The sequence below is a fragment of the Moschus berezovskii genome, chromosome 1 (genome assembly GCF_049115385.1).
Source record: "Moschus berezovskii isolate FMDL1 chromosome 1, NW_MosBer_1.0, whole genome shotgun sequence".
NCBI classification, from domain to species: Eukaryota; Metazoa; Chordata; class Mammalia; order Artiodactyla; family Moschidae; genus Moschus; species Moschus berezovskii.
The window spans coordinates 91,217,596-91,235,275 of NC_142460.1; the positions used below are offsets into that span (position 1 = coordinate 91,217,596).

General features: G+C 41.7%; 1 protein-coding gene across 5 annotated transcripts in view; it reads right to left on the reverse strand.

The window, feature by feature from the left end:
* SLC12A8 (solute carrier family 12 member 8) overlaps nucleotides 1–17,680 on the reverse strand; it is a 149,717-nt gene that overhangs the window by 99,109 nt on the left and 32,928 nt on the right. For 4 of the 5 annotated variants that reach the window (XM_055397487.2, XM_055397568.2, XM_088837691.1 and 1 more), the window contains exon 5: nucleotides 9,381–9,612. The exons of the other annotated variant lie outside the window; for it this stretch is intronic. In XM_055397487.2, the coding sequence (XP_055253462.2) occupies nucleotides 9,381–9,612 (232 nt within the window). The remainder of the gene's footprint in view (nucleotides 1–9,380; nucleotides 9,613–17,680) is intronic. 5 annotated transcript variants of the gene reach the window in all.

Below are 17,680 nucleotides of genomic sequence, written 5' to 3' on the forward strand. Positions count from 1 at the left end.
AAAAAAGAAACTGTCACAGAAATTGCTGAAAATTCCAGATGGAAAGGGTCCCTGCTTGCCTGTCTTCACGCTGAGTCATATTCGACTCTGAGTGCCCAATTAATAAAAAATATCATTATATTAATTGTAAAACGCAGAGTAAAGGGAAGATCCTAAGCACTTTGAGGAGAAGAAACAGGTTACCAAGAACAGAAATCAGATAGCACCAAACTCCTAGATGTCACTGAAGGATAGAAGGTAGAGCAACGACTGCAAAATTCAAAGACTGTGATTCACGTTCACTTCCCCATATGAAGCAATTCTCTGGCAATTCAGTTCTGTATCCTACAATTCAATCTAATTCTGACACTATCTACCCAAAGAGAGTATCATATCCCACAACTCACGGCTCCGTCCTACAAGACTGCCTCCTCCCCTTCAGATGGCCCTCCCAAGTCCAGGCTGACCCCTGTACTTCTGAGCTACAGGCTATAGATTGGAGGTTCCAAATATCCCCTCCTTGGCTTCAGTTAATTTGCTAGAGCGACTCACAGGACTCAAGAGAAACAGGTTTCTTACTAGATCACCGGTTTATTATGAAGGGATATAACTCAACGACAGCCAAATGGAAGAGATGCTCAAGGCAAGGCATGGAGTATCCGTGCTCTCTGAAAGCCACTCTCCCTTCATCTGCATGTGTTCACCAACCCAGGAGCTCTCCACACCTAGCCCTTTAAGGTTTTTATGAAGGTTTCATTACCCAGGCATGGTTGATTAGATCCTTGGTCACTGGTGTTTGAGCTCAATCTCCAACCACTCTTCTCTTCTCTGGGGTGGGGGAAGAAGGGTGATTGAAAGTTCCAACCCCGAAATCACAAGGTTGGCTCCATTGGCAACCAGCCCCCATCCTGAGATGCCTTCCGTAAGTCATCTAACTAACACAAAGACACCTTAGAGTTCTCATCACTGCAAATTCTCAGGTTTTTAGGGGCTCCATGCCAGGAATGAATGAAGACCACATCTATCCATCTATATATCTATCTAAATATAGATCACAGAATTACAAAAGGGAAAATGATTTTCAGCCTAGATTTCTACATCTCCTACCAATCACATGTGAAAGTGGAAAAGTAACATATTCCATCATAGATAAAGGAGGATGACTTGGGATACAGACAATAGGAACCAACACCTGGGAACAGGGAATGCAAGTCCCAGTACAACAGCCATGATCCAGGCCTGAGACTGTCCATCCAGAAGGACGATGAAGGTGGAGTCTCCACGAGAAAATATAGCAAAGGGAGCACAGAAGAAAATGCCTGTTAAGTATTTGAAAGCACTAAGTAAAGAACTTTTTAAAATAGTGATAATCACCTAGGAAATCAAGCAAATGAAAAAAATGGAAGGTATTGGATTGACTGGTGGCCTGCCAAAAGATGTCCACATCCTACTGCTGGAAACCTACTAATGTGACCTTATTTGGAAAGACAAAAGATCTTTTCAAATATAATTAAGGCTCCTGAGATGAGGTCATCTTGGATTAGCCAGGTTGGACCTATTTCCAATGAGAAGTTGGCCTTACAGACACATATAGAGCACAGACAAGAGGAAGAGAAGGCCATGTGAAGATAGAGGCAAGATGAGAGTGATATGACCACAAGCCAAGGAACTCCTACAGCCATCAGAAGCGGGAGGAGGCAGGACACATTCTCCTCCATAGCCTTTGAAGGGTGTGCTGCTGCTGCTAAGTCACTTCAGTCGTGTCCGACTCTGTGCGACCCCAGAGACGGCAGCCCACCAGGCTCCCCCGTCCCTGGGATTTTCCTGGCAAGAACATTGGAGTGGGTTGCCATTTCCTTCTCCAATGTGTGAAAGTGAAAAGTGAAAGTGAAGTTGCTCAGTCATGTCTGACTTGTTGCGACCCCATGGACTGCAGCCTACCAGGCTCCTCCGTCCATGGAGGAGCTTTCTAGGCAAGAGTACTGGAGTGGCTTGCCATTGCCTTCTCAATTTCAGATGCTCAGCCTCCAGAGCTGGAGGTGAATACACTGTTGCTGTTTTAAGTCACCAAGTTGTAATTTATTAAAGCAGCTCTAGGAAACTAATACATGAGTAAATTTAATTTTAGGAAAAGTTGAAAAATACACAAAAAGAAAGCAATCAGAATATACAATGTGACTCAAAATTAATATTTTTATATTTTATTTCATTACATATAAAAATGAATACTAAAAGAAAAAATGACATATTAGGAAAATTTTTTCAACATATAACAAACATTGTCTAGCACCAACATAAAGCTAAATAAATATTTGCTTTATGTTGAATTAATTGTTAAGGTAGAAGAGCTATAATATTGGGTTAGTCAAAAAGTTCCTTTGAGTTTTTCCATAGCATCTTACAGAAGCACCCAAATGAACTTTTTGGCCAACCCAATATGTTAAAAGGTAAAAGCAGAGACATTACTTTGCCAACAAAAGTCCGTCTCATCAAGGCTATGGTTTTTCCAGGGGTCATGTATAGATGTGAGAGTTGGACTGCGAAGAAAGTTGCTCGCCGAAGAATTGATGCTTTTGAACTGTGGTGTTGGAGAAGACTCTTGAGAGTCCCTTGGACTGCGAGGAGATCAAACCAGTCCATTCTAAAGGAGATCAGTCCTGGGTGTTCACTGGAAGGACTGATGCTGAGGCTGAAACTCGAATACTTTGGCCACCTCATGCGAAGAGTTGACTCATTTGAAAAGACCCTGATGCAGGGAGGGATTGGGGGGCAGGAGGAGAAGGGGATGACAGAGGATGAGATGGCTGGATGGCATCACCGACCAGATACACATGAGTTTGAGTGAACTCCAGGAGTTGGTGATGGACAGGGAGGCCTGGCGTGCTGAGGTTCATGGGGTCGCAAAGAGTCAGACACGACTGAGCTACTGAACTGAATGGAAGACAATCTAAAGGAAAAATAAGACTATAGACAATGCAAAGATAAAGAAATACAAGTGACAATAAAAAAAATGAATAAAATTATCCTCAGTAATGACTTAAGAAAAGCAAAATTTTAAAAAGATCACAATTTTTGCCCAACACATGGCAGAAATTTAAAAGACTAAACATATCCAACATTGTCAAGGGTGTGGGGAATAACTCTTATATACTGTTTCTTGGTGTTCAGAAAGGAACAACATTATTACAAGGCTATTTGGTAGAACCTGGCTTGCTGTGATTCATGGGGTCGCAAAGAGTCGGACACAACTGAGCGACTGAACTGAACTGAACTGAACAAAATGTTCAGTGTGCTTGATCTTTGTCCTATGAGTTCTTACTGATAAGACTTGATTCTCCAGAAATAATCCTTCAAATTTTGTACAAGGATATTCATGTTGGCAACATGTAATAACAACAAACTGTGAAAACCTAAATATCTATCAATAAATTAATGTTTTATATGGATATGGTATACTCTGCAGGTGTTACAACAAAACAAGGGAATCCTAAATGTACTGCCATTGCAGGATGTCTGTGATATATTATTGGGTGGGAAAGGAAGTACAGCAAAACAATATAGAATTACATTTTTACAAATAACTACATTTACATGTTTATGTATGTAAATGTGCATATATGCTTGTACACGTATAGAAAATAGACTGGAAAGATATTCACCAATCTCCCTCTGGGAATGGTAGTGGGAGAATCAAGTAAGGGGAAAATATTTTCACTTTTTGCTTTATATTTCAAATTTTAAAAAAATTAACAGCATAAAAATATTAACTTTGTCTTTGAAATAAAAGGAAAAATAAAATTTGACACGTTTGTTTTCTGATTTTAAAATTAACTACTGTGGTTTTTAAATGTGTCTGCAAATCCTTTGACACCTCTCCATTCAAAAGGTAGAAACTAAATCCCCTCCCTTTGAATGAGGGCCAGACTAAGTCACTCACTTCTAACAAACAGGCTGTGGTAACAGTGCTGCTGTGGGATTTCTGAGGCTAGGTCATAAAAAGGACGGCTCTCCGCTCGCTCTTGCTCACTCTCTCTCTTGTCTGTCCTTGGGGAATCCAGTTACCTCATGACTTGAGGACACTCAAACAGCTCTTTGGAAAGGACCACATGGAGAGGAACTGAGGCCTCCTGCCAGCAACCAATACCAACTTGCCAGCCAGATACTCCAGCTCCAGCTAAGCTTTAATAAGTCTGCAGGCCCTGAATCTCATGAGAAAACCTGAGCCAGAACCGTCAACCAAACCATACCCAAATTCCCGGCCCACAGAAAAGGCAAGAAATAATAAATGCTTATTGTTGCTTTGTGCCACTAAATCTGGGGGTAATCTGCTCAGCAACAATGAATAACAAACACCTACCAATCACCCTCTGGAGAGCAGAGTGGGGAAATGGAGGGTTTGTTTTTTTTTTTTTTAAGTTCTACCTTTTTTCTTTATACATCTATGATTGTTTGGCTTTTTAAAGTCATTTATATTTAAAGAAAGAGAAAGAAATAAAGTTAGACTTTTAAGTGTATTCCAAAAAATTGTTTTTCCTGACCTTAAAAATAACACTAGTGAAAAACGACAAAGTTGGAGGACTGACACTGCCCAACTTCAAGACTCACTACATAGCTGCTGCTGCTGCTAAGTCACTTCAGTCGTGTCCGACGCTGTGTGACCCCATAGACAGAAGCCCACCAGGGTCCCCCGTCCCTGGGATTCTCCAGGCAAGAACACTGGAGTGGGTTGCCATTTCCTTCTCCAATGTGTGAAAGTGAAGTCGCTCAGTCGTGTCCAACCCTTAGCGACCCCACAGACTGCAGCCTACCAGGCTCCTCCATCCATGGGATTTCCTAAATAATTCAAAAAGAGTGATATTAGAAAACAGACAAGTAGAGCAAGAAAACAGAATAAAGAGCCCAGAAACAGACCCATGCAAATACAGTCAACTGATCTTTTGCAAAGGATCAAACGCAGTTCAGTGAAGATAGGATAGTCTTTTCAACAAATGGTGCTAGAACGACTGGACATTCAGATGCCAAAAAAATTTAGATACTCAGCTTACACATTCCACAAAAATTAACTCAAAATGGATCACAAACATAAATGTAAAACCCAAAATTATAAACCTTCTAGAAGATAACATAGAAAATCTAGGTGACCTTGGGTTTTTAAATACATCACCAAGCACATGATCTGAGAAAGAAGGAAAAACTAATGTTAGACTGCATTACAATTAAAAACATCTGCTCTACAAAAGCCTCTGTTAAAAGAATGAAAAGACAAGCCACAGACTGGGAAAAATATGTGCAAAATATATATCTGACAAAGGATCCAAAATATACTAAGACTTCTTAAAACTCAATGATAAGAAAACAACCCAAAAAACAGGCAAAAGACACCTCACCAAAGATCATATATAGATGTCAAATGAACATATGAAAACAGGCTCAGTATCATATTCTTCAGTTCAGTTCAGTTGCTCAGTCGTGTCCGACTCTCCGCGACCCCATGAATCACAGCATGCCAGGCCTCCCTGTCCATCACCAACTCCCGGAGTTCACCCAAACTCATGTCCATTGAGTCGGTGATGCCATCCAGCCATCTCATTCTCTGTCGTCCCCTTCTCCTCCTGCCCCGAATCCCTCCCAGCATCAGAGTCTTTTCCAGTGAGTCAACTGGTCGGGAGCTGCAAATTAAAACAACAATAGATATCAATATGCCCCTCCCGTTCCGTTCCGTCGCACAGTCGTGTCCGACTCTTTGCGACCCGTGGACTGTAGCCTACCAGGCTTCTCCTTCCATGGGATTCTCCAGGCAAGAATACTGGAGTGGGTTACTGTTTCCTTCTCCAGGGGATCTTCCCAACCCAGGGATTGAACCCAGGTATCCCGCATTGGAGGCAGACGCTTTAACCTCTGAGTCACCAGCTCCCAGAAGAGCTAAAATCCAAGAAACTGACACCACCAAATGCTGATGAGGATGTGGAACAACAAAAACTCTCATTTGTTGCTAGTGTGAATGCAAAATGGTGCAGCCGCTTTGGAAGACAGTCTGGCAATGTCTTACAAAGGTAAACACAGTCTTTCCATATGATCTAGCAACCGTCCTCCTAGGTATTTATTCAAATGGGTTTAAACATTAGTTCTTCACAAAACCCTTCACACAAGTGTTCATAGACATCTTATTCAGAATTGCCAAAATTGGAAGTGACAAAAAATGTCCTTCAATAGGTGAATGGACCAAAAAAAAAAAAAAACCTCAAAACAAACAAACAAATCTGTAGTATACCTACTCAATGGAATATTATTCAGTAATAGAAAAGATATGAGCTATCAAGGCACAAAAAAACATGGAGAAACCTTGAATGCTTAGTGTAAAAAGGCAGGCTGAAAAAGATGCATACTGTATGATTTCAACTATATGGTACTCTGGGAGAGGCAAAATATAGAGGTACTGAAAAGATCAGTGAGTTCATCAGGTTGCCAGGGTAGGGATAGGAAGGGAATGAAATAGATGGAATATTTCAGGCATTAAAGCTATTCTGTATGATACTGTAATGATGCATGCATGCATGCATGCAAAGTCACTTCAGTTGTGTCCAACTCTTTGCAACCCAGTGGACTATAGACCTCCAGGCTGCTCAGGTAAGAATACTAGAGTGAGTTGCCGTGCCCTCCTCATAACAATGGATACATATCAATATATATTTGTCAAAACCTATAGAACTATAAATACAAAGGATGAACCCTCATCTAAACCATGGGCTTTAGTTAATAAAATGTGTCACTATTGGTTCACCAGTGATAACAAACATATCACACTGATGCAGGGTGTCATAGGGGAAACTGGCAGGGAAAGGAGACAGAAAGGATATGGAGACTTCTGTTGCACTGCGTTGTACGCATGCTCAGTCGTATCCGACTCTGCAACCCCATGGACAGAAGCCCACCCAGCTTCTCTGTCCACGGAATTTTCCAGACAAGAATACTGGAGTGGGTTGCCATTTCCTCCTCCAGGGGATCTTCCCAACCCAGGGATCAAACCCATGTCTACTGAGGCTCTTGCATTGGCAGGTAGATTCTTTACCCCTGAGCCATTTGGTAATCCAGGGACTCCTGTACTATGTGCTAATTTTCTATAAACCTAAAACTGTTCTAAAAACTAAAGTCTATTTTTTTTAAGGTAGCACTAACCAACTGAAGGAAAAGTTGAAATAAGATAATACAGCCACCTATAACCTCAGGAGAAAGACGACCACTGTTAACACCTGGGCTTAGTTCCCTCCAGTCGCTTTTCCAGTTTTATGTTTGTTTTTTTTTTTTAATGTCTATGCATATATCATTTTTTTTTTTTAAAGAGTTGAAATCATTCTGCGAAATCCATTCTGAAGGTTTATGGTCTAGTTTCAGTTTAGATTTTTAACTGCAAAGAAAGTAGCCCATATAAAACACTAGTGATACCAAAAACAGATTCTAGAGGGGCCAGTTGCTATGGGAATGACTGAAAATAAATTTCATTTCATACTACACCCTGGTAATGTACTGACCAGAAGGAAAGAGAAATATTGGGAGTAAGTCAGAAGGGTAGCCAAGAAAACTTCTAATCAGGAAGGCAAATACTTCAGCCTACTGAAGTTTCAAAGAAGCCAATAGCATCACTTTGCAATTTAACTACTTATGCTCTTTCAGCAACCATGTCAATGTGGGGAAAGGACCCAGGCAAAGCGGTTGGAATACATTCTCTCTCTTCTTAACTGACAGTTTGATGGCCAAACAGCCAGCAGGTCTCTCTCAGGATGTGGGCTATCTCAGCAGCATGGTGCAAAGCCAGGAAAAAAAAAATCACTCCTTCTCTACAAAGGAGATGCTGCAAATGTTCATGAAGCTGCAAAGCTCAGGCTGGAGGTGATCAGGACACTGCATTGGCCCTTAGCACTGGAGTGGGCCCTGGGTGCACCACACTGTACAGGGGTTAACACTTTAGATGCTGGATCATGGGGCAGTCTGGAGGTTCTGGGGGATGGACCAGGAGGCCAGAGGGTAGGGGGCATTCCAAGAGCTCAGACGAGTGACTATTTTCCCACAAATGAATCTTAACATATGAAAAAGCAAGAAGCTAGATCAGGGTGTACCAACTGATTTCTCACCTTCTCACAACCAACACTTTTATGAAAGACAAGACTGTTTAGAAGACACCCCAGGGGCAGCCTTGAAGGGAAAAAGCAGAGCTGATACCACAGACAGACGGTGGTACTGTTCCCATCTCAGGGAAGAGCACAGCTTTACCATCAAACAGATCCATTTCATACTCGGCTCTGCCAAGTGTTACTATAAACTATATAATCCCCACTTTCCTCATCTGTAAAAGGAGTGTAATGGTTTCTCCTCCCTGAGTTTATGATAATGAGATAAGCCCTGGGAGGTGCTAGCCAAAATGCCAGGTAGAGAAGTGCTCATCCAATAAAGCTACTGTCGCTGCCACCACCATTAGAGATGGCTGGTCTGTGCTTCCGATCTCTTTCCTTTTTCTTCATTAACACAGCTAGCGGCCCCATCGCCCTCTCTCTGTCCACATTCCAACATAGCCGTCCAGTCACTATCGCCATAAAAATACAAAGTCCCCAAAGTGTGAAATATCAGGCAGTTATCTTTTTCCTACAGCATCCCAGGAATAGTTCTTACTCTGGAGAAAAACAAAGACTTCTGATGCCAAACCATCCCAAATCACAAAGCTTTTGATACAGTTATGGACACTTTGGGTAACAGACTCTAACTCAAACATAGAAACTAAGATTAGAGTTGCCAGGCATCATCAAGGCTGAGGAAAACCCAAGATTACAGTAAATAGTGATTGATTGATTACCAACATATGACACCATTTCCAAATGGTGCAAAAGAATATCCAGCTGTTCACTTTCTTTCTTTAAGCTTAGTGGATTCATACTTTTGTTTTTAAAAACTCAATATTGAAAACTATAGATAATCAAACATACATCTGTCTGCATTTCCCAGAAATGACAATTGTTAACATTTGTTATGCTCGCATCAAGTCCTTTTTAAAAAAAAAAAATAATAGGACAGATAAAATTAAAACATATTACCTTCCCTATTTTCAAATCTGTTTATCTACAATTCCTATCAAGAATTTATCTGTCTAATCCAGTTTTACTTTATTCTTTCCCTTATCAAAATTTTCTTTTTTTTCTAACAGAAAGCAAATAAAAAAAAAACAATGTACAAGGGAAGATGTCTATGTGAAGAGAAGCGGTACCAGGACACACTCTCACCTGCTCCAGGCACAGCACACACTCACCGCAGGCAAAGGCTATCAGGGGTCATTCTGCATACTCAGACCTACCAACATCTAGAAAGCAGTGCAGACCACCCTAAGGCCTGAGACTGAACTCCCAAAGGCTTACCTGGGTCCAGGTGCGTGAAAGAGCCCACCACAAAGTCCAGGGTGGACACGGCGAGCAGGAGCAGCAGCAGCAGCTGGAGGCGGATTATCCATTTGACACCTGCTAGGTTAATCCCCAGCAAGGCCAGAAGCACTGCAGCTGAAATTCCTCGCACAGCCCAGATATTCCTGAGACTCAGCAGATCTGAGACGGACTCAGCGAAGCCGGTGATGTACATGGCACCTGCAACACACTGACAGGCAGCTCCAGGTAGGAAGAGTCACCAAGAAAAACAAAAAGCCTCAGGGCTGCCCAGCACTGAGGATCCTGCTCACCTTCGGAATTCAACATCCAGAAAGCAGCAAGTGGGTTAAACGAGCCCTTCTCCCCCAGGAGCCCTTCCTGGGGCCCCCTTCCTTCTTGCCGACATCTCTCCCACCATCCACAGGGGAGAATGACTATCGGTGGTAACTAACAAGAAAAAACTATGGGAGGAAGAAGATGGCGCTTTGGGCCAAAAAGACCTTGAGACTTCCCTGTGAAGAACTAAATAGAGAACACAAACACAAGGTGGGGATGGGGTCCTATCTCAGAGCCTTAGAAGGTCACTGAAGCAAACCTTGGTGTTTTCTCTATTTCTTTGAATATGCTACTATTATTTTTTAAATTACCTAAAACTTAGAAATGAGAAAAAAAAATAAGCAGCACATTCTTCCAATGTCATACGGAACATTTCATGCAAAAATGGGCTCAATAAAGGACAGAAGTGGTATGGACCTAAAAGAAGCAGAAGATATTACAAAGAGGTGGCAAGAATACACAGAAGAACTGTACAAAAAAGATCTTCACAACCCAGATAATCATGATGGTGTGATCACTCACCTAGAGTCAGACATCCTGGAATAAGAAGTCAAGTGGGCCTTAGGAAGCATCACCACAAACAAAGCTAGTGGAGGTAATAGAATTCCAGTTGAGCTATTTCAAATCCTAAAAGATGATGCTGTGAATGTGCTGCACTCAATATGTCAGCAAATTTGGAAAACTCAGCAGTAGTCACAGGAGTGGAAAAGGTCAGTTTTCATTCCAATCCCAAAGAAATAGAATGCCAAAGAATGCTTAATACTTTGGCCACCTGATGCAAAGAACAGACTCATTGGAAAAGACCCTGATGTTGGGAAAGATTGAGGGCAGGAGGAGAAGGGGACGACAGAGGATGAGATGGTTGGATGGCATCACCGACTCAATGGACACAAGTTTGGGTGAACTCCAGGAGTTGGTGATAGACAGGGAGGACAGGAGTACTGAGGTTCATGGGGTCCCTAACAGTCGGACACGACTGAATGACTGAACTGAACTGATGGAACAAAGGCTACCCAAGGACTATCTAGGTGAAAGTACTTATACCTACTCACTGTCCCAGACTCAGTGAAGTTACATGTTAACTTACAGATTTTTTTTTTCCAGCAGAGATGTACAGAACTTCTGGGTAGAAGAGGTAACACCAAACATTAGGGTTTGTTGTCTTATACGACATTAACTGGTTTTGTATCTAACCTAGCAATCTTATCCTTACATTTATTCATGAAACTGCCTAACTAGGAACTTATGGATCTGATCCGTATCTGTCCAAGACCCATACCTCACTCAACTTTAACATCTTACTGGCTTCTCTAGTAATCAATAAGGCAAGGAAACTCTCTGGCACATGTTTATATTTGCCTGAGAGTCGAGATGTTACCCCTTAAAAAATATGTGAAGCACAATTTCAAATAAACATTTGAAAAAAATACTGACCTCACTCCATAGTTTCTCAAGCCCCCTGTCGCTCTGCACTTACTGCTCTCTCAGGAAATAAATTCTACTCAAGCGTCAGTCAGTTCCTCCTTCTTCATGAAGCCACTCCTCATCCCCCATTTTATGAATAAATAGTATGCTTACTGCTGGTATGTGTGTGTGTGTATATATATACACACAATGGACTATTATATAATGCAATTATATACAATGAAATACTACTCAGTCATTAAAAAAATGAAATAACGCCATTTGCAGCAACACGGATGGTTCCAGAGTAAGTGAAGCAAGTCAGAAAGAGAAAGACAAATACCATATTATGTCAGTTATGTGTGGGCTTCCCTGGTGGCTCAGATGGTAAAGAATCCACCTGCAAAGAGAGACCTGGGTTTGATTCCTGGGTTGGGAAGATCCCTTAGAGGAGGCTGGACAATCTCCATGGACAGAGGAGCCTGGTGGGCTACAGTCCATGGGGTCACAAAGAGTTGGACATGACTGAGTGACTAACCACAGCACAACATCAGTTATGTGTGGAATCTAAAATATGACACAAATGAAACCATTTACAAAACAGACTCACAACAGAGAGAATGGACTTGTGGTTGCCAAGGGGGAAGGGGTTTAGGCAGGGATGGAGGGGAGGTTAGGGTTAGCAGACATAAACTATTCCATATATAGAATGAATAAAGGTATAGCACAGAGAACTAAATTCAATACCCTATGATAAACCATAATGGAAAAGAACATACTTTAATTTTTTTTAAAGTTATTGTTAGGATTAAATGAGACAATTCGTGTAAAGTCCCAGCGCAACACCCGGCTCAGTTCAGTTCAGTTCAGTTCATTTCAGTCGCTCAGTCGTGTCCGACTCTCCGCGACCCCATGAATCACTCATAGTTAGAGCTGCAGAAATAACAGCTATTGGCATTATCATTAGTGTTGCTGTTATTGTTGTTCAGCCGTAGCTACTGAAGAAAACAGCCATGAATTTAATAAAATACTTTGCTAGTGCTAAATAGATGATGGTACTGTCGCTGGAAATTTGCAACACAAGTTATAAATAAAGATCCTTGAAACTGAAGAGATTTACTTTTAGGGGAAAGTTTTGACAGCCCAAAATTAAATCATCTTGTCAAAAACCTAAGGATTTGAGGGTAAGAGGTAAGAGTAACTACGGAATGTAGGTAAAAGTATCAGAGATTTCATATTTGGTATGTGGAGGAGCTGATAAGTAATGTTTTTGTTTGGGAAGAATAGAAAAAGTATAATTACAGCTTCTAAAAGAAGATAGTAACTACCCAAAAAATGAAAAGCATTGTAGAACTTCCAAATCAACAAGAGGGAAAACAGAAATAAATTTAAGCCATGAAGGCAAAATAAGGAGAACTTTTTTAAATTTCAAATTATCTAGAAAGCAATAACACAGATTTATTCTAAAACTTGAGAAGCACATTAACCCTGCATTCAGAAGGGGGAAAACTACAACTCTCATTTTCCTTAATAGTTTAAAAATATGTGAACAAAGTATTAAGAAGTGATTTTAAAAATCAATATAAATACGAAGGTAGTCAGAAGAAATATTTAATAAAAGGATATCTGAAATTAATAAAATGAAAGGAAAAAACAAAAGAAGGTATACAAAGAACAAAGCTGATTTTTTCTTCATTGAGATCAATAAAATACATAAACACCTGACAGTCTGATTAAGAAGAGAAAGTACAAAAATATAGACTTTTAAAGTGAGAAAAGGAATAAAACTACTCTTACATAAGAGAGTAAAATAACAAATAGAGAATGAATGTACCATGAATTACAGTACAACCATATCATAAAATACTAAGCAACTAATTTAAAAGCATGACTTCAAGGCATTGACCTAGCAGAATGTCAATGACTTCTTGTTCAGTGATAAATACAAGTCTTAGAATAGGTTATAAAATTTGTCCCCATCTTTGTAAAAACAAGCAAGTGCTTCAAACATCCATAAATTCATGTCAGTGAACACAAGGGAAGGTGCTGAAGAGGAACTTGGTGTTCACACTGGTAACCACAAGAGGGGAGGGAAACAAACTTTCACCTTCATTATCTCTGATATGCTAACTGGTTACAATGCACAACATTTTGGAATTTTAAAGAAATTTTATCAAGGAAAATAAAAACAAACATATTTAGAGTATTATTCTGTTTATGCAAAAACTGCATCTGGGCCCAGTGCCTCTAGGAAACAAGGCTCCCCCATGGCCCAATCACTGCCAGCAAGCTCAGACTGGCCTGGGCTCCAGGCTCCCCTAGGGAGAGGTATGGACAACAGAGGCTGCCAGCCCTTGCCCAGAGCAATCCAACCACCTCAGACATGGTCTACCTTCCAACCGTGAAGCTCCTCTTCACTAGAAAATATCCCTTTCGATTTAATGTGTAAATCTCCCCAGAATTTACTATATTTAAAAAAATTTTTATCTCCTCTTACAGTTTAGAATCATGAGCATTCCTTTTTCTCTTTGGTCCTCTACAGAGAACTCCTAACCCTCTGACACAGGAACCAGAGGGCGTCACCCACTATATTTTCAGGGTATAACACCTCCCTTTGAAAGCATTGTTTTCTTAATTGCATTTTCACAACCATAGGCATTTTTCTTTCCAAAAAAGAAAATGTACCTAGAAGATAGAGCTGCCTCTCCACACCCCTTCTCTATCACATGAAACCCCTAGTTTAATGTTTGAGTTGGTAGGCTGTATGTCCTACAGATGTGTTTGCTCCCACATCACAAACCCCAGGCCTGTACTGGGTCCAGGAAAGTCTTCCTGTACTCCATTGTTTTTACAGAGTCTAGTGAGCAGCAGGTAAGCCATGAATACATGTTTTTAGATAGGACAGTGCAAGCTGAAGCTGGATATTCTGCGTCCAGGGCAAGTGGTCCTGAGGAAGCACTCAGGTGAGTAGGGCAGGGAGCAAGGAGGGACCCCAGTTCATCACTTCCTCCCCACACAACAGGCCTGGCACCAGTGTCTCAGAGAGATGAACAGGGAAGGGTCTGGAAGGATGCAAAGCAATGGAAAGTTTCATAAGCTTAAAAAAAAATCATTATTTTAAGTGTCTGTATCTTCTTAATGTTGATGTTCTGGGGCAAGGGCCAGCAAACTCTGGCACACTGGCCCTCTGGCCAAATCCTGCTGCTGCCTGTTTGGGGAATAAAGCTTAACTGGCACACAGTCATGCCCACTTCAAATTGTCTATGGCTTCTTTCACACTTATATAGCAGAGCTGAGTCACTGTGAAAGAAACCTATGACACTCTCACAACAAACTAAAATATTTACTATCTGGCCCGTTTTAGAACAAGTTTGATGATCCTGATCCAGGGCACAACAGGCCATCTCCTCAGTTCAGTTCAGTCACTCAGTCATGTTTGACTCTTTGTGATCCCACTGCAGCATGCCAGGCCTCCCCTGTCCATCATCGACTCCCAGAGCTTGCTCAAACTCATGTCCATCAAGTTGGTGATGCCATCCAACCATCTCAGCCTCTGTCATTCCCTTCTCCTCCTGCCTTCAATCTTTCTCAGCATCAGGGTCTTTTCCAATGAGTCAGTTCTTCACATCAGGTGGCCAAAGTATTGGAGTTTCAGCTTCAACATCAGTCCTTCCAATGAATATTCAGGATTGATTTCCTTTAGGATTGATTGGTTTGATCTCCTTGCAGTCCAAGGGACCCTCAAGAGTCTTCTGCATCACCACAGTTCAAAAGCATCAGTTCTTCAGCGCTCAGCTTTCCTTATAATCCAACACTCACATCCATACATGACTACTGGAAAAACCATAGCTTTGACTAGACAGACTTTTGTTGGCAAAGTAATGTCTCTGCTTTTTAATATGCTGTCTGGGTTGGTCATAGCTTTTCTTTCAAGGAGCAAACGTCTTTTAATTTCATGGCTGCAGTCACCATCTGCAGTGATTTTGGAGCCCAAGAAAATAAAGTCTCTCACTGTTTCCATTGTTTCCCCATCTATTTGCCATGAAGTGATGGGACTGGATGCCATGATCTTAGTTTGAGCTTTAAGCCAACTTTTTTGCTCTGCTCTTTTACTTTTATCAAGAGGCTCTTTAGTTCTTCTTCACTTTCCGCCATAAGGGTGGTATCATCTGTGTCTCTGAGGTTATTGCTATTTCTCCTGGCAATCTTGATTCCAGCTTGTACTTCATCCAGCCTGGCATTTTGCATGATATACTCTGAATATAAGTTAAATAAGCAGGGTGACAATATACAACCTTGACATACTCCTTTCCCTATTTGGAACCAATCTGTTGTTCTATGTCCAGCTCTAACTGTTGCTTCTTGACCTGCATACAGATTTCTCAGGAGGCAGGTAAGGTGGTCTGGTATTCCCATCTCTTGAAGAATTTTCCAGTTTGTTGTGATCCACACAGTCAAAGGCTTTGGCATAGTTAATAAAGCAGAAGTAATTGCCATCTCCTCTGGCAATTACTAAAAATACATAAGGGCATACATGCGCTGGGATGAGAAGATTAGGGGTTAATAAGAACCAAGGCTATGGTTTTTCCAGTAGTCATGTATGGATGTGAGAGTTGGACCATAAAGAAAACTGAGCACCAAAGAATTGATGCTTTTGAACTATGATGTTGGAGAAGACCCTTGAGAGTCCCTTGAACTGCAAGGATATCAAACCAGTCAACCCTAAAGGAAATCAATACTGAATATTCACTGGAAGGACGGATGTTGAAGCTAAAGCTCTAATACTTTGGGCACCTGAGGTGAAGAATTGACTCACTGGAAAAGTCAGTCACCCTGATGCTGGGAAAGACTGAAGACAGGAGGAGAAGGGGCCGACAGAGGATGAGATGGTTGGATGGCATCACCGACTTGATGGACATGAGTTTGAGCAAGCTCCGGGAGTTGGTGATGGACAGGGAGGCCTGGTGTGCTGCAGTCCATGGTTGTCGCAAAGAGTTAAACATGACTTAGCAACTGAACTGAAGAACCAGGAATGAGGCCCCTCAGAAACCCCAATCACTCTCTGGAAGAAAAAGATCTCAAATCAATGACCTAACCTTCAACCTTAAGACACTACAAAAAGAAGAGTGAACTAAACCCAGAGCAAACAGAAAGAAAGAATAGAAACTGGAGCAGAAATAAATGAAACAGAGGTCAGAAAAAGAATAGAAAAAAGCAACAAAACCAAAAATTGCTTCTTTGCAGACAAACCTTCAACTAGACTGACCAACAAAAGAGGAAGACTCAAATGATTAAAATCAGGAATGAAAGGGAGACCACTGCTATCAGTCTTACAAAAACAAAAGATTATAAGGGAATATATGAATGATTATATGCCAAAACGTTAGATAACCTAGATAAAAAGGACAAATTCCTAGAAAGATATAAACTATCAAAACTCAAGAAAAAACAGGTCAGAATATGCCTATGTAAGCAGAGAAACTGAATTAGCAATCAAAAAACTTTCTACAAAGACAAGCCCAGAACTACATGGTTTCACCACCAAACTCTCCCAACTGTTTAAAGAAGAATTAACATCAATCCTTCATAAACTCTTCCCAGAAATAGAAAAGTTGGGAACACTTCCCAACTCATTCTGTGAGGCCAGTATGATCATGACACCCAAACTAGACAACAGTATCACAAGAAAACTACAGATCAATATCCTTCATAATACAGAGGCAAAAATCCTCAACAAAATGCTGCTGCTGCTGCTGCTAAGTCACTTCAGTCGTGTCCGACTCTGTGCGACCCCATAGATGGCAGCCCACCAGGCTCCCCCGTCCCTGGGATTCTCCAGGCAAGAACACTGGAGTGGGTTGCCATTTCCTTCTTCAATGCATGAAAGTGAAAAGTGAAAGTGAAGTCGCTCAGTCATGTCCAACTCAGCGACCCCATGGACTGCAGCCTACCAGGCTCCTCCGTCCATGGGATTTTCCAGGCAAGAGTACTGGAGTGGGGTGCCATTGCCTTCTCCGCTAGCACACTGTATCTAGCAGCATATGAAATCAGCCACATCCTGATCAGAGAGCCCAGGCCAGGTCAGGCAGAGAAGAGGCAGGGGTGTGGTAAGAACACTGACCAGAGAGGCACAGATGTTTCTGGCTGGGCCCCAAACCAACAGAAAGCAAGCAAGCAAGGCTGTCAGTGCGATGGCTTTTCAAGAGGGGCTGCCTGCCCTTGGAAAACATCTTTGTGATCACTGGAAAAGAGTATGATGCTAGGAGGGATTGGGGGTGGGAGGAGACAGGGACGACAGAGAATGAGATGGCTGGATGGCATCACCGACTCGATGGACATGAGTCTGAGTGAACTCCGGGAGTTGGTAATGGACAGGGAGGTCTGGCGTGCTGTGATTCATGGGGTCGCAAAGAGTCGGACATGACTGAGCGACTGAACTGAACTGAACTGAACTTCCTCCCAAGTCAGTTCACATTCAGGAGACTTCCTCTCTTTGGGGGTAGGGGGCAGGATGGGGGGCGTGAGGAGGGAGGGCTTCCCGTCCACTGCACTGGTCC